This window comes from Colletotrichum graminicola (genome assembly GCF_000149035.1).
Source record: "Colletotrichum graminicola M1.001 genomic scaffold supercont1.1, whole genome shotgun sequence".
NCBI lineage: Eukaryota > Fungi > Ascomycota > Sordariomycetes > Glomerellales > Glomerellaceae > Colletotrichum > Colletotrichum graminicola.
In genome coordinates, this window is record NW_007361005.1 from 989,773 (window position 1) to 1,015,139 (window position 25,367).

The 25,367-nt window shown below is 47.0% G+C and overlaps 5 protein-coding genes across 5 annotated transcripts; 4 read left to right on the forward strand and 1 right to left on the reverse strand.

The window, feature by feature from the left end:
* Nucleotides 1–363: 363 nt before the first annotated feature.
* GLRG_00258 (C-x8-C-x5-C-x3-H type zinc finger protein) lies at nucleotides 364–2,184 on the forward strand (the record flags this gene model as incomplete). Its single annotated transcript, XM_008090943.1, has 5 exons — nucleotides 364–450; nucleotides 561–704; nucleotides 788–1,864; nucleotides 1,920–2,051; nucleotides 2,128–2,184. 5 exons carry the CDS (start codon nucleotides 364–366, stop codon nucleotides 2,182–2,184), a joined length of 1,497 nt encoding a protein of 498 aa, XP_008089134.1.
* A 2,343-nt stretch (nucleotides 2,185–4,527) lies between these two features.
* Nucleotides 4,528–6,328, forward strand: GLRG_00259 (tannase and feruloyl esterase; the record flags this gene model as incomplete). Its single annotated transcript, XM_008090944.1, has 4 exons — nucleotides 4,528–5,059; nucleotides 5,120–5,529; nucleotides 5,619–6,219; nucleotides 6,291–6,328. 4 exons carry the CDS (start codon nucleotides 4,528–4,530, stop codon nucleotides 6,326–6,328), a joined length of 1,581 nt encoding a protein of 526 aa, XP_008089135.1.
* Nucleotides 6,329–10,162: 3,834 nt separating this feature from the next.
* GLRG_00260 (fungal cellulose binding domain-containing protein) lies at nucleotides 10,163–11,122 on the forward strand (the record flags this gene model as incomplete). Its single annotated transcript, XM_008090945.1, has 1 exon — nucleotides 10,163–11,122. One exon carries the CDS (start codon nucleotides 10,163–10,165, stop codon nucleotides 11,120–11,122), a length of 960 nt encoding a protein of 319 aa, XP_008089136.1.
* A 362-nt stretch (nucleotides 11,123–11,484) lies between these two features.
* GLRG_00261 (uncharacterized protein) lies at nucleotides 11,485–13,405 on the reverse strand (the record flags this gene model as incomplete). The annotated part of the gene is made up of 2 exons (XM_008090946.1): nucleotides 11,485–11,823; nucleotides 11,897–13,405. 2 exons carry the CDS (start codon nucleotides 13,403–13,405, stop codon nucleotides 11,485–11,487), a joined length of 1,848 nt encoding a protein of 615 aa, XP_008089137.1.
* A 4,185-nt stretch (nucleotides 13,406–17,590) lies between these two features.
* Nucleotides 17,591–19,297, forward strand: GLRG_00262 (major facilitator superfamily transporter; the record flags this gene model as incomplete). The annotated part of the gene is made up of 3 exons (XM_008090947.1): nucleotides 17,591–17,744; nucleotides 17,819–18,822; nucleotides 18,953–19,297. 3 exons carry the CDS (start codon nucleotides 17,591–17,593, stop codon nucleotides 19,295–19,297), a joined length of 1,503 nt encoding a protein of 500 aa, XP_008089138.1.
* Between the last annotated feature and the right edge of the window lie 6,070 nt (nucleotides 19,298–25,367).

The window sequence follows — 25,367 nt, forward strand, 5'->3', positions numbered from 1 at the left end:
CACAACGGATGAGCTCAGCAAAGGACACTCCTCCTTGGGGTATGCAGGGATTGCAATGTACCTTGACGGTGGTGCTATACCGCCAGAACAATGTCCCCCTCTAGCGCTTTGAATGGCCTGACGGTTTAAGGGTTGTCCCCATTTGAGAGATCCCCACCACACCTTTAATCAAGCTTAAGTAATAGTAGCTCTCCGGTTTATCCTAAAAACTTCAACCAACTTCGTCTCATCTCCTCATTCCACATCCAACCCAGTCGCTCACTCACTAGGCACCATTCTTCAGTCCAAAAGCAGCATTTAGCGAAGAGACAAACACTAGGCGATTCCTGAGTGATTGGCGTCAAAACGCATGAGGGTAGCGACATGGACCATTTAGAGGATTTAAGCCAGTATGCCCAGCAGCTGGAAATCTTCCGACGCAATGACTACTCTCGCGATCAGATGATTCAGGTGAGACTGGCTCCGAGTCCTAACAGATGCCTTCCCCGGTTCATAACAGGCAGTTAAGACGGGTGCAAAGTGCTTTCTGGTGATAAATTGCTGATGTTTCTGGATTGAAGGAGCTCCTGGCACGGCACGGTCAACTACAAGCGCTTTATCGCGAGAAGTGTGACGATTATAGTAACGAGGTCGAGTCCCGCCGAATGTGGCAGACCAAGGCCAATAACTTGGGGCAGGAAGTATCTTCACTAAAGAAGGCTAATGTATGTCAAGGACACTCACACAATCTCACCACCATGAGCTCGAGGCATTTCCATGAGAGCAAACAAGTTGACATAGCATGCAGGAATCTAACCCGTTTGTCTTCGTGATTATTGATGGCGACGGCGCCATTTTCCAGGAGACCTTGCTCAAGAAAGGCGCCGACGGCGGCGCTGAAGCCGGCTATCTCCTATGGACGGAGATTAAGAACTACGTCACTGAAGCCTATCCCGAGGCTGCCAGCGAGGACTGGAGCATCATCGTACAGGTAGTCCTCAACGTTGACGGGCTCGCCAAGAAGCTCCACTCCTCGGGTATCGTCCCGAACACCACGACTGAAAGGACCCTATCCGAGTTTGGACGCGGCTTCGGCCGCGCGCAGCCCCTTTTCAGCTTCGTCGACGTCGGCTCCGGCAAGGAGTCGGCTGATCACAAGATCCGCGAGATGCTTCGCGTCATGGTCCGCATAACCCAGTGCAAGCATATTTTCTTCGGTCCTTGCCACGATAACGGATATCTGCCCGTCCTTGAGCCCTATAAGTTGGATCATAAGGTGGCTAGGAAGCTCACCCTAATCGAGACGACGCCGGCCGAAGAGGGGTTCAAGCAGCTCAACTTCCACAGGGCTAGCTTCAAGTCGGTGTTCATGTCAGAGAAGCTGCCTGAGAGGGCCCAGCGCCCTGCCATCGCGAGCATGCCGCCACCCGCCACCTTTCCGAAAGCCGCACCGGTTGTCGCCCCGACTAGACCAGCAGCCGGCGTGGCCCATACCAACTCTGCTAATAACGGCGTACCTCTGAGGCCTGCGGCCGATAGCCCTTCGCGCATCACCAGCCCGTCCTCTACCGACTCGCGGTCGACAACGACAACTCAGTGGACTGCCGTAACCAGAGCCCCAACGGCACCCAAGACGATCGACATCTCCCCTGCCAAGAAGGCACCAGCCCGCAAGTACTACCTGCTCAACAAAGACAGCCAGCGCATCGATGAGCCGCTGCCCAAGATAGATCCAGCAGCAGAAAAGAGGTTCAAGGATCGGATGAGCAGAGAAGGCAACTTTTGCAACAATTACCATCTTCTTAACAATTGCAAGAACCCAGAATGCTACTACGTTCATGGCGAGAAGCTAAGCACGGGAGAGCTGCTGGTATTGAAGCAAAAGGTGGGTTCTGGTTCCAGCGACAACAGTGCCCAATCTCGAAGCTAACATGAATTAGTCTCGTGGTATACCATGCAGTATGGCTTCCGAGTGCGTCGATATCGGTTGTACTCTTGGGCACCATTGCAAATGGTTCCGCGATTGCAACCACACCTATTGCCGCTTTGAGGGTTTGCACAATATCGATGGCGTATGTCCAACCACTAAATGCCCCGGTGCCTTGCTTTGAATTCTTTAACTGCGCATGCTAATTACCGCGATGACAGAAACCGCGAGTCAAGGTCTTCGAGGATGGAAGCATGAAGATCATTGACAAGCTTTAGTCCCCTACATTCAATCACCGCGTTATATTTATCTAACTGCTTGAGATCACCACGTGGCATGAGGATCTCAGGAATTCCGGACGTCAAATCATACTAGAGTGACCGAGGGATGCGTTGGCCTGGGAAATTGCAGAATTACGATGACGTTCGGGGAGGTGCTGGGGTTGGTAGCTATTTAGCGAGGCGGTTTGGCTATTCTAAAGCTTGTTCAACAGCATCAACATAGCATAAGCAACAAGAAATCACTAGCTTCTCATGATTTCCGAAGTGCATTATCCCAGCGTCTGCTATTCCGGATCCACAGGCTGCGAAAGACAACACCCGTCAGGAATCAAACATCACGAAAGCCCAACGGACAGTAACACCACCAAGACACATCACAATTGCTGCCTAAACCAACCGCCATTCAACTACTAGCCGTGTGTATTGGCCCGTTATCATCAACCCCACTTTCAAGCCGCTGCTGATTCGTTCGGAATGAGGTACCTGCAGGTGGCACCATAGCTCAACGTTAGCGACGATGCCGCACAAGTCAGACTTGCTTTGGTAATGGTGTAAAATTACCTAGTCAGCACTACACGCACATGCAAATTTAAACATTTTGTTTAGCTTTTTGGCTATTTTTGGCCCGAGTTGCAACCCTCCGAGGCGCGTGCTGTGGGCGTTTTGAAAGCGAGAAACATGTGTAGTAGAACATATCAAATGCGACTACTTATGTTGGTGGTGAGGTCCACTCACGTGACCTCTGGCCACTGGGTTCACCAGCTTCTTCACCTTGCCAGCCAGCAGCCCTTTTCCCTCCTAGTTACACACCACCAATACCACCACATTCATGGCGATATCGTTGCTCCTCCACAACTTATGTCTGTTATTTGATATGTATAAGAGTAGATGGCTAGTATAAGAATTTTTTATAGTTAGTAGTTCTTATAGTTAGTAGTTAGCTAGAAGACCCAGGACGGCACTGGGCGCGGGCTGGTGATAGCCGAGTCAGAGCCCTTTATTCCTTTTGCAAATAGGATCGGCGTTATCAAAAGAATAGTTACCTAAAAATACAACAACATCGCTTCTTCTGATATGCGTGATGTCAACGAAGACCTGATTCTATCTAAGCCGGAAACTAAACAGCGGCTCGTCTCAAGGCCGTCGAGATCAGGCATGTGGCTTGTGCGTACATGAGTTCAGTCGTGTTGAAGCTTCTGTCAGGCAGACAGCATGCATGGATACTAGCTACTGGTTTTCAGCGGGCATGGCCAGCATTAGACGGTATCGGTCCAGGTGTTGGATAAGAACATTTTTATGATCGCAGCCGGCTTGACCCAGGAGTTGCACAGAGGCCCGGATGCTACAACCTCTCCCAAGTTCAGTTGCTCTGGTTATACGCGCGCTGCGTCATCCTTGGCGGGGCCAGCACCTTATGCGGGATAGTGGAAAGGATGGATCGGCAAATGATAAGTGCCGAACACGGACCCGACCGAGCTACCCAAAGCCAATGATCCACTGCCTACCTATGACATCTGGATTCTGTACCGTGGCGTCGGGGAACCCGAATCAAACGTTTTGATAGTTCTTGCACATAGCAGAGCTTGCTACTTTATTGAATAGTGTTGGAATAGCACTTCAGCCGGATTCGCACGCACAAGTCAGTTGCCAGAAGGTCTATATAACTGGCCACTTTCCACCCGGCCAGAACCACTACATCTTAGAGAATACATGCCTTTACAACCCGTTAAGAACGTTCTTGTTGATGCATTAACCCCATCTATAGTCCTTCCGACAAATAGAGATATTTCTCGTGCTGTACCATCTCAAGCACTGTTTCATTATTTCTCACTATGCCTCAATATTATTTTATTGAGCTTTCTTACCGTTGATTCCTATGCTGTGCACTGAGCACACAAACCCAGTGTGCCGGTAAGTCATAGTGGGGTCAATAAGAAGTCATGTGTCTATCTCCAGAAGCTTCAGTGGTTAAGACTACTCAATATGACCAACATTCCGCAGGCTAATGAGGTTTGGACATGCTCGGCCGAGCTAGTAGTTAACAACCCCGCGCGAAGGAGCATTGACACCACCTTGACACGGGGATCATGCCTTCTTTCCTTCTGATTGCATCTTCCAATGCAAGCAATAACCAGGGGGGACCTGGTTAGATTCTACTTGTTCTGCTCTCTCATAGCTCGCGGCCATCGGCGTCGACGACCGGACAACCAACGATCAGCATCTTGTTGCAACTCTTGATGGCTGTCAAGTCTCCGTGACCCCAGAGGGCTAATCAAAGGACATTCGACTGATCCGCCATCGTTTTCCCACCCACACACAGCCTTGTGGTAGCCCCTCACTATGCTGTCAAATCAACTCAACGGCTTCGGTGCCGGGGAACGACAAGCTTACGTGTCCTCGGTTAACCCCCTCGGGGAAAAGAGGGCCTTGGTTGAGCGGACGAGCTGCCCCACAAACGATAATGTACTGGCTCTTCCCGAAATCGCGCGGGTGTATTTGAAGGATGGAAAGCCCATATTAAGTGGAAAGCCCAGTACATGGGGGGACAGACGGCTTTCAAATCGGCTCATCTTCATCATCTTTGCAACACTGGCCTTAGCCTTGTTGCTGTTGCCATCACACGCCTTAGGGAGTGCAAATTCGAGCACCAGCTGTGACGTATTACCAGATTTGATAAGATCATCAATCTTAACCCTTGGCTCTGTGGAAACAGGGTTTGTACCGACCAACTCCTTGAACGTATCTGGAACGTTCAACTCTGTTTCCTTTTGCCGCGTGAACGGCAGTGTGCCGTACCCTGAGAACAACAATGTCTTTTTTGAAGTATGGCTCCCTGATACGGATGTATACAATGCCAGATTTTTGGCAGTCGGTAAGTAACTTTCCCACAATTCGGCATGGCCAAGAAACCGGATTGGTCTGACCACGACAGGCAACGGAGGCATGGCTGGCACTATCGACTATGTGGCCATGTTAGAGAACATCAACAAAGGTTTCGCAACTGCAGGAGGCGATAGCGGCCACCGGGCCTCTGAAAACAACGGCAGCAATGCTTATCCAGGCGGCGTTAATCTACCTTATCTTCATGACCGGAATCAAGTCCTCGCATGGATCCGCAACTCGATCGCGCTTTTCACACCCCCGGCAAAGGACATTGCGAGCGTTTATTATGAAAAGCAACCTCACCATTCCTACTACAAAGGCTGCTCCACTGGGGGTGACCAGGGCTTTGCATTGGCCGAATATCATCCCGACTTGTTCGACGGGATAGCTGCAGGAAGTCCCGGAAACTGGTACTCTCATCTTGCATTATCGTTTCTGTGGAACCAACAAGCTACACTTGTAAGTTGGAAGTTTCCAACCCTACCTATGAACCCTCTGGGTCCGTGGTACCCTTAGGCCATATGTTTTCGTATGCTAACATACCGAAGGGTTCGAGATTTCTACCACAGCAATCACTAGACCGTATCAAAGATGCAGTCTTGGACCAATGCGACGCTTTAGATGGTGTTGAAGATCGAGTTCTCGAGAATCCACTGGCCTGCAAGTTCGACATCGCAAGTTTGGCGTGCAAAGACGGAGCGAACAATACATCGACCTGCCTCGCGCCAGAACAAATCGTAGCAGCCAAGGAAATATATGCCGGGCCCCGCCACTCAGAGACCAACGCCAGCCTCTATCCGGGTTTTGATCTGGGCACCGAATCAGAATGGATGTACCAGGAAGGCACTCTCTCACTCTCGTTCTCCCTTCCTCTGCTCCAGAATATGGTTTTCGATGACCTGAGCTACAACGGCAGCACTTTCAACTGGGCCACCGACGTAGACGCGATGGATGAAAAAGTGGGCAGCTTGATCGACGCCATCAGTCCCAACCTCACATCCTACCAGACGAAAGGAGGAAAGCTACTTGTTACGCAGGGTTGGGCCGATCCACTTAATGCGGCTGCTTGGCCTATCGATCACTTGAATGAGGTTGCGTGGGTTATAGGCGGCGAGAGACAAGAATGGCTTTCACTGTTCATGATCCCTGGTAAGTAGCGCCGCACGGCAGATGTTGCGCTCATTACTAACGAACTGGGCTGACATGACTGGCGCTTTAAGGAGGTGGTCACTGTGGTGGCGCGTTAACCTATCCCTAAGTCCTGGCACGCAAAACACGCTGGAGGCCCTTGTGGACTGGGTTGAGAAGGGAAAGACTCCGGAGGATCTTCTTGGAATTGCTCCTGCTGATGGAAGTGGAAGAACGAGAAAGATATGCCGGTGGCCTCGCGCTGTAAAGTACATTGGGGGCAACGCGGATGACTTGTATTCTTATACTTGTGAAGAATATTATTATTAGAGGCAAGTTTAGTGGCTTTTTATGGTGTATCGTTAGTAATATAATATACCTAGAATGCGTCTTGGATCTACAGCCCCTGCTTTATATTAACCTCTGTTTTTAATATTACCTAGCTGTATATTAGTATACAGGAATTGTTTTAAAGTGGTTATGTTAATAATTGCTATACGAGAGGTGAATTTATATGGTTAACGGAACTTGCTCTCTTTAAGTTGCTCCTAACACTTATCATCTAATGGGAAAAGGCTTGACTGGAAACATTATTATAGGAAATTTAAAGAGCCTTGGATGTTTTGCTGTATGGAAATGTGGCTTGGATGGTAAGGTTGTAGCAACTGTTAGGCGACAAGAGACCAGTTGAGCAACTTGAATAAGCCATGAGTTGTCTTCTGTTACTGAGTAATGAACTAAATTTACTTTCTCTAAATGTACTACTGACAGCTATTGCTTAAATGAACCAGAGTTGGACGTTACTGCGTCACGTCTGCAACGCCTATAGGTTATTCCCTGCTTGTTTAATCAAACTTTAAAATAGTTACTACTGCATGATAGACGTATTACGTTGCACACTTGAAGTTGAAAGTATTAAAGTGCAGTAGACTAAAATTGCACTTGAGAAGCTAAAAGCTCATTAGTCTTTTAATATGATCCAGCCTGTTGTTGGTGATTTGGGACTTTTCCTATTTGCAAGGAATTGAGAGGCCGCTCTGCTTGAGAATTGCTACTGAGACCTGGTTAACGGATACAGCTGGGGACTCCAGGTGGCTGGTGCGCAATAATGATGATGGATCTGAAGAATCCTCGGCCTGTGCGAGCCTCGATCGAAAGTCAATTTACCGGTCTCTAAAGTATTGCAGATGGAACGACGGTACATTTGTACTGAGGATAACCTGTAAGCATCTTGGTCTGGTTAAGTATGTTAAGTGGTGCTGGCTTGATGAATTACTGTCTGTAATTCCTGCTGGATCTGGAGAGAATATTTCCTCTTGATTACTTACACTCCTGAGCCCTGAGCTTGAGGAATTAGAGACTGTATTATGGAAACGGCCCTAGGAGGCAGGATTGTTGCGTCTTTTTGGACCAAGTGGACTGATATTGGGGAATTTACTATCTAAGTATACGAATAGACAGAAGGTACTGCTGGGCTCTAATATTGGACCGTTCCCTGGCTGTAGAAACTGACAGCTTCTTGTGCAGATGATATACAGCGTCGTCACCTGACAACTCTCCTGCTCTTGATATGACACTATTGAGCAGCGGAGGTGTCGTGGAGATGGAGAACGTCTTGAGACACCGGGCTTGTCGCCAGTGATCCGTTCGCTCGTTCCGCATCGTTGGTCATGGTCCAGTTTCGTCGAGCATCGCATCGGCCGCTGCCAGCAAGCTAGCAACCTCATGTGGGAGTGTGTGCACAATTGCGTTTTACAAATTTAAAACGGTTTTCATAGAGCCTCAGTGTATGACAGGACGGGAAGGTAACGCGAGGGTGTTCCAAAATTGCGGAGTTTCGTTTAGTGTTGATCGGTGGTGGCCTTTGTACTGCGTGTGTTTATAGTTTGTGCACTTTGCAGACTACTCTAGGCTTCACGTCGGAGAAATAATGCCGAGCAGCTGTCATTATTCATCCCGCAGATGGGAATATAAGACATCGGGGATTGCTTATCTCTATTCAACCTGGTGGGCCGATCACGAAGACAAAAAGCGAGATCACCCTATTCCAGAGAAGGGGGAAACCCGAATGACAGGGTCATTAGATTATCTTATGTTCGCTTGGTGAACTGTGCTGCATGAAGCGGGCTTGAATTGTTGAGCGGTAACATTTTAACGTCGGCCTAAAGTCGCAAAACGACGACGCTGATTGGATTAGCAATTAAGGCCTTGTAAATCATATATCACCTTGTCTCACACTAACTACTCCGTACAATCAGTGGAGAAGTGACCTCGATATCAGGGGATTTTTCTCGTAAGTTCATGTTTCAGAAAGTGTGGGTCACATGCTTCCCTGTCTATGGGCTTCTGACGGTTCCTTACGAGATGTCCGAGCCTCTCGCGGCTCCTGGCGGCCGAGGCCCTCACAGCTAGGATTGTACGGTACTGTGGCGTGGCGCATCCTCCCCGTTATTAAGGAGTCAATGCCACTACTCATGAGGAATGGTCGCCAAGACCAACTGACGGGATAGCATGTTCCAGAAGTAGTGTTCTGTTCAGCCTAGGCCACATGAGTGCTTGCACTTTCCTTCTTCAGGCTTCTGATCATTAAAACGGCTGATGAAGGGTGTTGGGTCTCTTGGCGTCGGTAAGAATCCGCCCAGGGTTCTGCAGGAATATGAAGGGTTCGTACGACAAGGTGCTAAAGGAGTATGCGCGCATGTCTGCTGCGGCAAGTGAACAGGTAGTGAGTGCCCTTTCCCATAGGGGGTTGTCTTACATGGTGCCGCCACAGGAACCTGACAGTTGAAGAATGTGAAGATCATATTCTACCTATTATTATCCGGAAAGCTCCAAATACTACCGGTATGCTGTACGCTTCGTCCAGAACGAAGCAATTGATATTGGAATCGATGTCATCTAAAGAATGATACCTTGCGACGATCGGGAAAGGTAACTTGGAAATTCGGATGAAGGGACCAATGTGAACCAAATCATAAGCCCCTTGTCACTTCGCAGTGTGGAGAGACGGGGTGGATCAAGAACCCATCACTCATCCATTAGCGGGCATTCGCAGCCATGACGATGATGCGACTCCGGGCCAAGGAACAACTCACCTTATGGACGGAAAATTGTTAAAAGTCCTCTTATAGTTCCACGCGGGGAGCTATCTAGGTGAAAACCCGATCTCCATGCAACGCCTAGGCATCCCAATGGTCTGGTATATACACCCTGGGTACGGATACATTACATCGGTAAGATCGACCATGTATATCATGAGGTTGAAAATGCTGTCAAGAACGGCCATCGGTAAGTATAGTTCGTCCATCAGATAAACAACGGCGACATCGTATGTTAGTTGGTTATCTTACTTAGTCCGCTATCCCGCCATGGTTCGGTCCAATCCGAGACAGCCCACCCCAGTTGAAAGAAGACAACCCTCGTTCAGTAAACTAGCCTACCAAAGAAGAGGCGGTCGCCGATCGCAGGGTAGCGGCCCCCTCTCTGCTCCACAAGCAATGTCCCGTTGCGGCGGCTCATGCTTGCAGTAGCGCTTCCTGACGTTTCCCCTATGTTGCTGCCAATGGTGGGCCGGAATTGCCATGTTAGGCGCCGCGCCTCTGCATCACGACTAATCAACTTCGAACGCTCTAGGAGAATATACGACTGGTTATACTGTCCCTTGGATGGGTCCACCTGCTTCCTCGTGGAGATGAACTCATAGCAGAGCGTGGTCGAGATGCATCAGCGCCGCGGCGGCGGACTGCCAAGCCCGAAAAAGCGATAGTACTTAAAGACTGTGACGAGGCGCCCTCTCAGTGGTATTATTGTTCTGCTCATCACAGCATCAAGCTTGATTCTCTGCTTTCATCCCACACTCTTTTTTTTTTCTTCTTCTGCATTCTTTACATTTCGACTTGACGTCGCCACATTCTTTTCAACCTCACGCAAACTTCCACCTCCCTTCACTCGCACCACCGCAACTATGAAGGCCACTTTCGTTCTCTCCGCCGTCCTCGGCCTGGCTTCCTCCGCCTCTGCTCACTACACCTTCGACAAGCTCTTGGTCAACGGACAGCAGCAGGGTGGTGACAACACCTACATCCGAAAGCACCAGAACAGCTACATGCCCACCAAGTTCAAGAACACCCCCTCCGGCTCCATCACCCCCAACGATGCCGACTTCGCCTGCAACAAGGGCGCCACCCCCGCCGCCAAGGTCATGACCGTCAAGGCTGGCGACAAGGTCGCCTTGAAGCAGGCCTTCGGCGGCACTGGCATGCAGCACCCCGGCCCCTCCCAGTTCTACATGGCCCCCGTCAGCAACGCCGCCACCGCCGCCACTTCTGGCCTCGAGTGGTACAAGGTCCACCAGTCCCTCCTCTGCAAGAGCGGCAGCGCGGAGGACCTCCGCCACGGCCTCTGGTGCAGCTACGGCGAGGACAACGTCAACTTCCTCATCCCCGACTCCATCCCCAACGGCCAGTACCTCGTCCGCGGCGAGCACATCGGCCTCCACGGCGCCCACGTGGGCGAGGCCGAGTTCTACTACGCCTGCGCCCAGGTCGAGGTCACCGGCAACACCGCCACCAGCATGCCCGGCACCGGCGTCAAGATCCCCGGCGTCTACAAGCAGGACGACGCCCCCATCAACTTCAGCATCTGGGGCAACAGCAACTCCTACAAGCAGGGTCCCGGCCCTGATGTCATCCCCGGTGGCACCATCCGTGGCAGTCCCGACGGCTCTTCCGGCGACAAGATTGCCCGTGTTGCCGGCGGCAGCACTGGCTCTTCCGCCGCCACTCAGCCTTCTGCCTCTCAGCCCGCTGCCTCTCAGCCTGCTGTCTCCAAACCTGCTCCCTCCACACCTGCTGCCTCCCAGCCTACTCCCTCCAAGGCTGCTTCCTCTAAGCCCGCCTGCCGCCGCCGCCGCCGCCGCGTCTAAATGTCGCTCACGACCTGTAAATGCTTGCATCAGGCATAACCGTCCCTAGCAGGGATGGTCTCTCTATTCACCACGGTCAGGATTCCGGGTGGATGACGAATCGATGGTCCATTTTATACCATGGTTCTGAACCTTTCAACAAGTCTTTCGTCCTGCACTTTGCCAGGAGAAGCTTGTCTTTATTTAGTATGTATATATATAGTTCACTGCCATAGACGCAGAGCGTGCAAATAAGAATCGAATTGAGTTCGCACTACTAATGTGTCAATTGGTCCTAACGTGCCCGCATGTGTTATCAAACTCAAGAGACTTGGACGGTTACTAGTGACGCGTCAAAAAGATATATGTCTGGTCTAGACGTGTCATCCGAGGAGCTTGCTCTGCCTCTCCAGGAAGAGGACCTTGGGCCGATCCGTCTCGAACGTAAGGCGCTTGTCTTTCATCATACCAATCGGGCGATCAGGGGCCTCCCTCAGCACGCCCTCGACTCTGGAGACACCCGGCTGCACCACATGCTCGTACCATTGATGGATGCTATAGGAAGACCGGAGCGTCTCGGCCATCATGACCTCGACCGCGCACCACCCGCGGTCGTAGTAGTCCTCGTCGACGAGACTGATCATTGCGTCGCACTGCGCGATGATCATGGGCAACGCCGAAACGCCCGTGTTTGGGTCATCCTGGTTGACGCAGGCGTGGTCCTGGGCCCCAGCATGTGTAAGTGCAGTTGGTCGTGATGAAGAAATTGGGGGAGGGAGAGAAGCGCACGCTTACCATCCAGATCCCGAGCTTGTCCTTGTGCACCGAAGGGTTGAGGCGAAGGTAGTGTTCGATCGCGTCAATCATGCGACGGTACTGGGTGTGTTTGTCGTCGTCTGGGGATTTCGCCCCTGGCGTTTTGTTGATCCATCGATACGAGATGAACACAACCTTCTCTGCAGCCCGTGCAGTCTTGTCAGGCCAGTTGGAGTTGAACTCGCGGACCAGTCCGTCGTCGGATCGCGGAAGTCTCTTGAAGTCAAGGAAGTCAGAGTACCACATGAAATTCAGCCCGTCGAACACGCTCCTCTTGGTCTCGTCGGTTGCGAGCGCCTCTGCGTAAGCCTTCCTCAGCTTGGACAAGACGTACAGGCCTCCGCTCAGTAGGACAGGGCGAAGCTTGTCTTGGAACAGCTCTCGGTAACCCTTGCGCAGCCTGGCTTCCGTTTGCCGTTCGCGGGCCTTGTCCTCGGAGACCTTTCGCAGCCCCTCCAATATGATGCTTTCCGTCGTCACGTCCCCGCTAAAGACGGCGTGGTCGAGGGCCGTATATCCTTGCTCATCGACGATGTCAAAGTCTGCTCCGATGTCTGCCAGCTCCTGCAAGTAGCCACGGTTCTCTTCCGACGGCTCCTTGGCAAATGCAATAGCAGGTGAGCACGTCCCAGGGATGTTATACAGGCGGAGCGCCTCCTCCCGCCTCCCTCCTTTTACAAGAGCCCGCCCGTGGAAGAATCGTGTCATGGCTTTGACTGTGACATCTCTCGACAGGGCCGTCATCTCGAGAGCCTCCGCGGAGACGGCGATGGCCTTGTCGACGTTCCCCCGAGCGCAGTGACACAACGAGAGCCTGCAGAGCCCGATTGTCTTCCAGGTTTCGAGGACTTGGAGCCAGTGGGCGGAGTTGGCGCTCTCTGCCTGCGCGAGGGTATTTCGTCTCAGATCTTCTGCGAGATCCACCCGTTCTTGGAGTTGCGTGATCGCCAGGTCGAGCAGGCTCTGGTCGTTGTCTCTCTGAGACAAGCGAAAGTTCAACATCCCCATGTTTCCGACTGCGCGACATATCTCGCGATCGGCCCCCACCTCTTTGGCAGCCTCGTACTGCTTTGTGAAGGCGTTGCTGGCGTGCTCGAGCTGGCCAATGTGCGAGTATGTGACACCAAGCTCTCCGCTGAACTCTACTCGCCGGAGGCAGGGCTTCAGTCCGTTGATGGCCTCTTCCAGGAAATCACTTGCAGTCTTGTACCGGCCAAACCTTCGGTTGGCACTTCCTATCTCGCCAAGAGCGAGGTGCTTGTAATATCTCGCGTTTGGGAATGGCTTTTCGGGGGCGCAGAGGCTGAGAGCGTTGTGGAAGGCTCGCAGCGCATCTTCCCATTCAGCTTTCCGTGCGTGCTCTCGTCCTTCGTCGATCAAGCCCTCCCATGAGCGAGCGGAATCCACAGCTTGCACAAGCTCACGAGATGTGAAATTTGCTGGGGAGGGTGAATCCGCGGGGAAGTGCCCCCCCGGGACACCAGTCATAGTCCTGTTCTCAAATGAACCACGAGGGCACTCAGATAAGGCAAAGGTTGAAAAAAGGTTGTCTGAGTCCACTTCAAACCTCTGAACCGTTTCCGCCGGCAAGGAATAGTACGAGTTCCTTGTATATGTCTCCTCTCTAGCTTGTTGCACCCGAACACGCCCGTCAGTGTCATTGAGAGTGGGATGCTCTTGGAATGGCACAAAGCTATGAGGATCATCTCCCGGTTCGCTGCAGTTTCGGGCGGACTTGACCTTGATATGAGTAGCATTTGCTGAGTATGTTACTGGTTCGGGTTGATGTAAATAGTTCCGGCCTTCTCCAGAAAGAACCCAGTTATGGACAGTCAACGGGCTTGAACTCGAGCTAATCGTCGTGCCCATAGGACTGGCGTGGGGTATCCACACACGGAGGCCGAAAAGCTCGTCCAGATGGCCGGTCTCCGATAGATCGCACAACGTGATAGTCCAGAAACCTTGTACGCTTCCAGACACGAAGAACCTTTCGGGGGCACCGTCCAAGTCTACGACTTGGATAGCATCGCGTATAGCCTCCCAGCATTGACCAATCTCTGGAGGAGTGACTTCTTGACTGGTGCGTATTGATTCGCGAAGATAGGATACGGCGAGAACCAATTTCGTTAGATGGCCCGTCCTCTTGCCATTAAAGTCTACCAAGTTTTCAGTGGCTGTGACATTCCAATCTCTGAAAGTTCCCTCAAGAAACCCAACCGATAAAATACAACTTTCGATTGGCGCAGTCTCGCTTCGCGGGGATTTTGTAGCGGTTGCTACTCCTTCCAGTACTTGCAAGAGTGATTTCTGAGTGGCACGCATTCCGAGTGGCCTGCCAATGTTTTTCGCGATTGGTTCAAGCTGCAAGAGTAAATATGAGTGGTATTTACTGCCTGCCACTCTTTATGCTCGCCGAAATCACATGGATAGATGTATCTGCAGTTGAGGCTGGGACTTTGTCGTTGTTTCAAAGGTGACCATTAGGAATTCACTAGTGCGAAGAAGCAACCCATACTCCGCCCCCCGTTAATCAGGTAAAAGACGTACGGAACAGCTCCGAGGTTCTGATTGGGCTGGCAAGGCTCGCCATTAATACTAGGCTGACCGCATATGTAATTGGCACTAAATCGACTCGTGCTCTTGCAGCGATTCTGTCATAGTATCCACCCATCAGCCTTGTGGATCCACGACACACACTGTTAGATGCCAAGGAAAGGTTACGGAGCTAGTCGTTGCGGTACTCATACTCCCACGGAAGTGACTTGAAGTGAAGGTAACTCGAAGAGTCTATCCAAAGAACTCTTTATAACCATCTCTTCATAAACCTTCGTACCGACACCCAGTAGCCACTACGATATCTTTCCAATTAAGAGCGGACAAGTTGTTGTAAAGGGGATAGGTGACTGCATATACTATTATTTGATGAGTCAGCAAATGTACCAATATCACGATCATCACATTGATGCTGCGAAGAGCCCAGCGTTACTTGTTAAATGCACCAAAGCGCGACAGATCAAAGCCAACATGATTTATTTCAGGGTTACTATGCCCATAGTCAATAATTATTCAACTTGGCAAAGACAAAAAAAAAGAATGAGAAAGAGAGAAAAGTCGAGTCAGGACAAACTCTCCCTCGTTGAACACGGTAAGCCTAGGTCAGAAAACCAAGCAGCAAAACCAAAAAAAAAAAACCTCGAGCACCCATCATCGCGAAACCGAAGTCCTCCGAAAGCGCTCAGCGAGGATCACATCCCCGCGCGATGCGTCGCCCACATATGCCCGCCGGGCGGCGGGTCCCATGTCACCCAGCCACTCACAGCGAGGCCGCCGGCGCGTCCCAATCCATCCATCCATCCTCGGCCGCGCGCGCCCGTCTGTATCTCGCTGCCACCCCTCGCCGTTCACTCCCGCACACGCCAGCACCATGTATCCATATATGCAAACCACCATCGCCGATGCTTCCATCCAATTCCCGGAGTTCCAGGTCGCACATGTCCTTACCGCCAACCTACGCGAACCAAGGGTGACGCGCGTGCGATATGCTTCCCTGCCTTGGGCGGAGAAGAGGCCGTGCGACATCCCGCGCCGCCGGGACTTGGCATCAGGCTGGTCTAGGTTTTGACCACTACGTAGTAGAGACACACATACACACACAGACACATGCACGCTTCGTCAACACGGCTATTACGTTATGCCATGGGTTAGGTGAATGGCTTTCCCTTTCCCTGTTGCTGGGGGCCCGCTCTCTGGCAACGAAGCGGAAGACCCTCCATCTCTCCTTTCGGTGGGCAAGTCCACGCGTAGACGGGGGCCTTCTTGGTCAATTTCCTCATGTAACTGAACGTGGGCAAAACGGCACCGTGGAAAAGCAAAAAAAAAAAAAAAAAAAAAAAAAAAAAAGTCTCTGCAGGACCGTTATCGGTCGCAAGCGGACGCGGCGTGACACGAGTCAGTGCACTCGATGTCAGCTAGATGGGATGAACAGATTTTCTCGGCAAGGTTGATTTTTATATATTTTTTATATTTATTTTCTTCCTTGGCTCATTGCATTATTTGGATACATTGTTTCGGAAAACCACTCGAGGGGCGCTGTCCGTACTCTAGAAAAAAAGGGAGCGTGGGAACATGTTCGCGAAGGAGACCAAAAAGCAAGGAAATATCCAGTCGATAAGAATGCGGTCTCTTATCCGTACACATTCCGGAGACGCACGGAGACTCTGAATAATATCCTCCTGTCCGGCCATTTACACTCTCGACAGGCGGACACCGGGGGCTACCTTGCGATCCAGGAACAGGGTTTAGTTAGCTTCGTTGGCCATCCCGTCGTCTATGGCAGCGCGTCGAGTCTGTACTCAAGGCGACCATTGTGGGGGGTGCCTGATCTGACCTGACCATTGCCTCTGACCTGACCAGACAAGATGACCTAGGATTCAGGTAAGGGATTAGTTCAGGTAGTAGAATATCTTCTCGTTCCGGGAGGGTCCAATGATCTGGTCAGGTCAGGTCAGGCACCCCCCACAACGGTCGCCTTACATGTACTCTCCAGCGCGTCCACTGATCAATTACTCATGTCTCTCGTTGACGGCCCGGAAACATGACATGAGGCGAGCAAGCATCTGGCCGGCATGCCGCATCTCTGTCATCACAACCCATGTCGTCGACTGATTGTTTCTTTACTCTTCCTTCTTCTTAAGTCTTTGCAAACCGTCCCAAGAAAAGGCCTCCAGGCCACACTCACTCGCCCCTCGTGGGAAATGGGCTTTTCACGCACAGCACAAGCCCGGAGACTACATTACATGTAAGGCGACCATTATGGGGGGGGTATCTGACCTGACCTGACCATTGCTGATAACCTGACCAGGGTGTGGGCCTGCCCGGATTAATACAATATTCCATTACCCAAACCAATCCCTAACTCAAATCCTAACCCCAACCCTAACCGAACCCTGGCCGACCCTATCCACTAACCCTACTTGGCTTAGTGCGTGCACAGTACTTTTGCCCCACTAATGGTCAGGTCAGGTCAGGTATCCCCCCAATGGTCGCCTTGACTACAGACTCGCGAGCCCGTCCGACTCCGGGGTCGCCCCCGGTAGGGCACCCCCCGAGTCGTTATCTAGAACCTCTCCGGGACCGCCTAATTGGGCGGCGCGTTATCTCCCCCACCCGGCACTTACCAATTGGCTTGACCCAAAAATCTTCCTCACTTGGCGGGATGGAGAAGACCCCGAACGCTCGGGACATCGTCCTCCTATCAGAGGCCCCAATTCGCCCTCCAAAGGGAGAAAGGCAGATAAAAAAAAAAGATAAGGCAAGGCGTCTTGGCTGTGCAAATACCCTTTTCTAATATCAGATTATCGCGTGGTCGCACTAGTTAATTCTATGGGGATTTCCACATTGCCCGGGTTCGTGGTGCATACGGAACCATGTCGGCGGAACCCAAAAGTGGCGCGCACCGGGAAGAGAGGCAGAGTAAGTAGGAAGGATTTCGACTTATAACACCTCAACTCCCCCTTCTCCGGTTCGAGCATGTAAAGAAAAGAAAAAAGGGAGAACAGAGATTCAAGCAAAAAACCCCCGGCCGGTTTCGCCTCCCCTTCCCCTCCACCGCAAGCCAAACTGTACCGGCCTCGCAGCGGTGTACCGACTGAGCCATCACGCCAGACCGCAAACATGCCCGACTGGAAGGCCATGTTCGCCCCGGCGCCGTCCCTGGACGTGCCCGGCCTCGAGACCGTCGACCTCTCCGACAAGGAGATGGAACGCCGCATCGTCCGCAAGCAGGACATCAGAATCCTCCCCTGGATCTGCGTGACCTACCTACTGAGTGCGTTTGCCCCGACCGTGCCTCGCCTCTCTCTACCCCTCCCGGGACATACATGTCAACTAACACCCCAAAAGACTACCTCGACCGCGTCAACCTCGGCAACGCCCGCACGCTCAACAACGACACCCCCGAGGACAACATTGTCAAGATGCTCGACCTCACGGGCCAGCGGTACAACGTCGCCGTCGCCCTCTTCTTCGTCCCCTACGTGCTCATGGAGTTCCCTTCCAACATCATGCTCAAGTACTTCTCCCCCTCCAAGTGGATCTCCCGCATCATGGTCTCGTGGGGCATCGTCACCATCTGCACCGCCGCCTGCACCACCTACGGCGGCCTCCTCGCCGTCCGCATCATGCTCGGCCTCGCCGAGGCCGGCTTCTTCCCCGGCGTCATGATGTACCTCTGCTTCTGGTACAAGCCCGAGGAGCGCGCCACGCGCATGGCCGTCTTCGCCAGCTCCGTCGCCGTCGCCGGCGCCTTCGGCGGCCTCCTCGCCACCGCCATCTCCTTCCTCAACCGCCGCGGCGGCCTCGTCGGCTGGCAGTGGCTGTTCGTGCTCGAGGGCATCCCCGCCATCCTCGTCGGCGTCCTCGTCTGGTTCAAGCTGCCCGACTACCCCCAGACCGCCGCCTGGCTGACGCCCGAGGAGCGCGCCTTCGCCGTCAAGCGCCTCGGCCCCTACGCCCCCTCCATGGGGGACAAGCACTGGGACGGCGCCGTCGCCCGCAAGACCGTCCACGACCCCTACTTCTGGCTCTTCGCCATCATGTACTTCCTCATGACCAACTCGCTCAACGCCAGCGGCTTCTTCACCCCCACCATCGTCGCCTCGCTCGGCTTCAAGGGCTACAACGCCCAGCTGCTCACCGTCCCGCCCAACGTCTTCGCCATGTTCGTCATCATCGGCAACTGCCTGCACAGCGACAGGACCAAGGAGCGCTCGCGCCACGTCATCGGCGCCCTCATCTTCGTCGCCGCCGGCTACCTGCTCCTGGCCGTCGTGAAGCACTGGGGCGTGCGGTACCTTGGCCTCATGATCATCGCCTGCACCAACGCCGCCGTCCTGCCCTTTGTTGCTGTAAGTTGATACATGATGGACACCTCTCCCCCCCCCCCCCCCCCCTTTTTCCCCTAATTCCAAACGCAGAGAAGAAGAAAAAAGAAAGGGAGAAAACAAGTACGAGAAGCTAACGTGGGGGAAATCGCAGCACCGCACCGCGACCGTCCAGGGGTCCACGGCGACCGCCCTCGCGACGGGCGGCATGATCGCCATCGCGAATTGCGGCGGCATCTCGGCTCCCTTCCTCTTCCCGAGCACCGACTCCCCCATGTACAGCATGGGCAACTGGACCATCTTCGCCTTCCTCGTGGTCACGGCCCTGCTGACGGGCTACGTCTGGTACGTCTTCGGCACCCACTCGGGCTACCGCACGGGCGCCAAGGACGCCGCCGGCAACCTCGAGGTCCTCGACGGCGCCAGCGACCCGGACGATCTCATGGACAAGAAGATGGACGTGGTGGCGGACCACGACAAGAAGGACGAGGAGGCGTAGGGAAAGCAAGGCGCCCCCCCCTGTACCAGCATGGTGGTGGAGAGAGCTGAATCGGGGTTTTAGAGAAAGATGGGTTTGCGCATTGCATGGATATTGGGAACCATTGATACCCCCCCACCTCACTTACCCGCCGGCAGATGGATAGATACCAGCGGGTTGCCCCCGAGAGACACGAAGAATGGCTGTAGTTAATGAATAATGTTCGTTTGTAGTACGTTCCGTGACATGTTTCACCCTTTCTTTCTCCGTCATTCCACAGCGCCGGGAGATGGGTGGGACGTGTGGGATGGGTGACGAAACGTGACAATCTCCCAACTAGAGAGAAACCCCCCTCCCTGGGCCCATCCGGGACTGCGGGTTTGGCGCGCGGGAAGAGAAGAAGAAGAAGAAGAAGAAGAAGAAGGTGGCTGCCTGTCGAAGGCAGACTTCCTGTTGGTATACGGTAGGTATGCTCCGGGGGAGGTGGTCACGTGATATTCACGTGACACACCGCCTCCCTCGGCAGTATCCACCTCACCAACAGTATACCACCCATAAGTCTGGATTCACTTTATAACTAACTAATATAACAAGCAACCACTATATTCTGTATTACGATTTGTTAAGTGATCTATAGGATATCCCTCTTAGTAATTAACTAACACTAATTAGTATATAATTAATTACTAGATTACTACTATAACAGATTAGTAAGGTTTTTTATATAAAGCAGAGAGGATTAACTAGCCTATTAGTAAATAATCCTTTATAAATTTAACTATTATTATTATTATAACTTTCTTTAATTCCTTACTTTATCTTAACTAAATCTATATTAATAATAAGTAGAAAAAAAAAAGGTAAAAAGCTACTACTAGTAATAGTAGGGCTATTAAGTTAACTAGTAATAAATACCTATAACTTATATTTATATTTATACTTACTATCCTTATTATTATACCTCCTGTAACCTCTCCCTCTTCTACCTGCCTTTATCTACTATATTAATCTAATAATATAAGGTAACTATATTAACTTTAATCTTAATAAGTTAGACTTCTATAAAGTTAGATTATATATAATATATATAATTACTATATAGTTAGACGCTAACCTCTATAGCTACTGCCTTCTTACTGCCTTTTAGTTAGATTTTATAAATTAGACTATTACTACCTTTAATGCTATAGGCACTAAGGTACTATTAATATTTTATAATTACCTTATTAATAATAAAGTCTTTATTAATTTAGTAAAAAGAAGGATTACACCTAAATTAGTAGACCTTCTTAACACTAATTTCTATATATAGACTAGAGAAAATATTACTTTATACGCTATAAACAGCCTATTTTTAACTTATAAATAAAGAATCCTAAATTTATTAATAATATTACTAGTTAATATATCTTACTTAAGGAGAGATTAATAATTAATTAGGCCTTATTTACTACTTTTTTAATATTATTATAAATAGTAGCTAATATTACTTTATAGAGGTAACTACTTTTATTTACCTTAACTTATTTATTAATAGTAGATTATTATTAGCTAAAGTAGGAGTAAGAAGGCCTAACTTTACTCTTATAATAAGATAAAATCTACTAGGCACTTACTAATCTAAACCTAGTACTTAGAGGTAATATAGGCACTTTATTTATTAATACCTTATTATATAATCTAAGAACCTCTTACTTTACTTATTACCTTACTTATTACTTTACTTTTTAACCTTATTAATCTTATTATAGCTAGTATAGTAAGTAATTAGGTAGTTAGCTTATTATAGTAAATAAAGTAAATCCTTAATAAGATATACTATTTAACTTATTAAGTAACTATAAGCCTACTGCTAACCTCTTACCTTAGGGCACTATATAGAGATTTTAATTATAAGGCTATAATAAGTTATAATATTAGCTACTATATAGATCTAAATTTATACTTATTTTTACCTCCTAACTACACCCTTATTAACTAACTAATCTTATAAAGCTACTAATAGATAAAACTAAGTATAGTAGTAAGTTATATAACGTTCTTAATCTTAAGTTAAGTATTTTTTAAGATAACTATAGTAAGGTTAGGATTAAGTAATACTAACTTAGTCCTGCTTTTTCTATTATATTAAAGGGTAAGGTATCTTAGTTCTATATTAACTATATTTATAGTAATAATATTTAAGATTTTAATAAGATAGTTAACTAAATTTATAACTACTTTAAGATATAGGAATAAATATAGACTTACTTATCTAAATAGTAAGAAATAACACTTTCTTAAGTTATATATAATAATCTTATAATAACTAAGATCTAAGCCCTTAAGGAGCTTATCTTAAAGCTAGCCCTTATCTAATAGGCTCTCCCCTTATTATACTAAAATAATAAGATGTTAAGAAGTTAGTTACTAAATACCTACTCTAGGGTTCCTAAGTGTAACCTTTACTTATACACTCTAGCTATAATATTAAAAGGAGTATATAGCTAGTTATAGTTATCTATTAGTACTGCTATAAGGCGCTCTTACTATAGCTAGTACCTTACTAAATCCTTACTTTTATTACCTAATAATTAATATTAAGTAGACTATACTTACTAAGGCTAAGGCTATTATTAATAGTTTAGTAATAACTATAGTAGTAGTAATTTTTATAATAGTAATAATAATAATAGTAGCTATAATACTAAAAAGTGCTATATTTACTATAAGCCTAGCTACTAGTTAATAAAGTATACTACTAATAAAAGATATAAAGTATACTAGTAATTTAAAGGTAACTATTATATTAAAGATACCTTACTAACTATATATAATACCTTTCTTACTAGCTATAAAGGCACCTATCTATAAGAAGAAGAAGATAAAGATAGTAATAATAATAAGGATCTTTAGTAGTATCTCTAAGGGGCCTACTTTATTATTAGTAATAATAAAGAATAAAATAATAGTATATTTTATACCTTAACTATATTCTTTAAAAGCGCTAAGGTAGATAGTAAGGCACTTACTACTAGCCTTACTAACTAGGCTATTTATTACTAATTAATAAAAATTAACCCTAATAGCGCCTTTACTAAGTTACCTAACACCTTTATATTAGATTATTACTTATTAGCTACCTTTTAAGGTATTTTACTAGATATAGGCGTAGTAAGTTACTTAACTATAGGCTACTTATAAGCTATTACACTATAGTAAATTTAACTATTTATAACTATTAACACTATAGCTATAAGTAAAGTAAAAATTAGATTTAGTAATAGTAATACTATTACTTTATAAGGCACTATTATAGTAAAGACTTCCTTTAGGTATATTACCTTTTATATAATGCCTACTAATATACCTTTCTTACTTTACTTAGCTAATATAGATTAGCTATTAATTTAATTTAATAACCTTATAAATACTCTTTAATAAGGTAAACTTATAGTACTAGTTATATAAAAATAAGGCTACCTATAGATACTACTTAGCCTACTTAAGTAAAGCCTTATAAGTTATTACCTAACTAATATTAAGCTATACTACCTTTATTAATAGTTTAGCTATCTATTAATTTACTAGCTATATAAGATTTTTTATAAGGCTAGCTATAAGGTTAGAATAAAGGTAATTAAATACTTAATAAAGTACTACTATTACTACTAAATCTATAGTAAGGCACCTTTTTATTATTAATTTACTTTATATAATAACTACTTTTTTAATTATAAAATTATTATTAATATAATATACCTTAATAGTAACCTTATACTTTATATAGTTAATACTACTACTGCCTTTAATATAGCCTACTTTTTTTATAATATTTTAGTAAAAACTATATAAGAGGCACTACGTTACTACTAAATTAACATTTACTAAAGGCCTCTAGATTAGATTATTACTAATATAAGATAGAACTTTATCTTAACTAAATTTTTATATAAAGCCTATATAATAGGCGTTAAGGTTAAGATTATACCTATTAAAGCCTATTATAGCGTTAGGAAGGTTAAGAGATACTATACTATACTTTAATAGATATATAAGATAATCTATAAAGAGTGCCTATTTATTAACTATAAATCTATACTTTAGAGTATAGCTAAAGTAATTAATAATACTACTAGCTTAAATAGCCTTATACCTACCTTACTAGTATTTAGTGCCTACCTTTATATAACTACTAACTTTACCTTTTTACTTAAGATAATTTAATATATAACTACTATTTAAAAAGTAACTAAAAATCTTTATAAATATAATATAGTGTAGTAAATTAATAAGGCTTTTACTACTTATAATAGTCTAGATACCTCTATAATAAAGGATTTACCCCTAGGTAGTAACGTCTATATCTAGTATAAAAAAGGAGGTTAGTCTAGCCTATATAAGTTACTTACTACTTAAGGAGAAGACTTTACTATTAATATTAATAGCCCTTACGTTTTTTAATTTATATTAGTTAAGCTATACTATATAGTAGATAATAGAGAAGGAGGCTTAGCTAAGTAACGCCCTTAATTTATCCTAAATAATAATAATAGTTATAGTAATAAACCTACTAAAGATACTATTATTATTATAATTAACTTAAGGTAATAGCTATATACTAATAATCCTACTATTATATAACCTTAATAAGCTAAAAAAATCCCTATAAGATACACTTTACTATAAAAGACTAATATACCTTATACTACCTTCCTCTTAGTAAAAGAAAAAACCTATTAAACCCTTATAATCTAACTATATAAAAAGGGCGTTATTATAACACCTAGTAAGCTATTTAAGTAATTAGTAGCTACTAAGATTAACAGCCTTATTATATAAGGCGTCTTTAAATTTACTATAATTAACTAACTTTAGCTATATAAGTAAATTTTTAAATTATAGATTATAAATAAGGTAAAAAGTACTAATAAGAAGCCTTATAAGAAGTTATAACTTATTATTTAAGGCTATACTAATAATAATAAAAAGGCTATTCTTACTTAGTTACTTACTATTTAGTAAGCTAGCTAGTAGCTTATCCTTATACTAGCCCTTTTTTTTCTTATTAATAGTAAAGTTATATAGCTATATAATATTATATAGGCCTATATTTAATTTACTTTCTACCTTAACTATACTATTTATACTAAACTCCTAGCCTAAATCTATTATAAGTACCTTAATAATACTATTATAAAGGTTATTAAGCCTTTATATAGGATTACTAAGGTAGGTACGTACTAGTAGGCTACTTATAACTATTACTATAAGGAGAATCTCTAGATAGTCTTTACTATATATAATCCCTACTTTCTCTTATTATCTAATAAAAATCTACACTTTACACTTATTAGTATATAAATAGATAATACTATTAGCCTAATAGACTTTCTATTTTCTAACTAAGAGAATAAGGAACTAACTAAAGTAAAATTTGCTATAAAGGATAAGTTATTCCTTACTGTTAACTAACTGCTTATGTTACGCCACGAATCACAGGGCCTAGAAGAGCCCACGTGATCGCCGGCCCGCTTAAAAGCGCGCGCCCGCGGCCACGCGTGGCTCTACAGACCTTTCCTTTCTTTATCTTTCACATACTTAGACCTACAATATAAGAGCTTTCTAGCTAATTGAAGGTCCCGGAAGATCACTAATTCCCTACTTTCCAACGGATCGTAACAAATGGTAGCACAACCTAGCAAGCGGCAGTAATCTGCTAGCCTGCTTATTACTAGGAAATACTATTACACCCGTCAAATCCTAAAGGCAGGTACGGCAACGACGCCTTCTTACTTCACTTCGCAACAATTACGCCCTAGATCTCAATCAGCAGCAGCCTCTAGTGGATCCGCCTCCATCAAGGAGAGCTATTTCCCTCGCAAGGAAATTAGTCGCTTTTCTACTACCTTTTCCCTAAAGGAAGAGAGGCTGGCCCTAGCAGTAAGCACGGCTTCTAGAAAAGCCCTACCTTATGAAACGCACGTTAACCTTGTTAAATCCGACCGTAGCAGCACGCGCTCAAAAGGGAAGGTTAACGTGCGCTTGCAACTACCTGAAAGTCAGCCAGTCAAAAGGGGCAAAAAAGTGGCCCTGAATTTTCCGGTGGTAT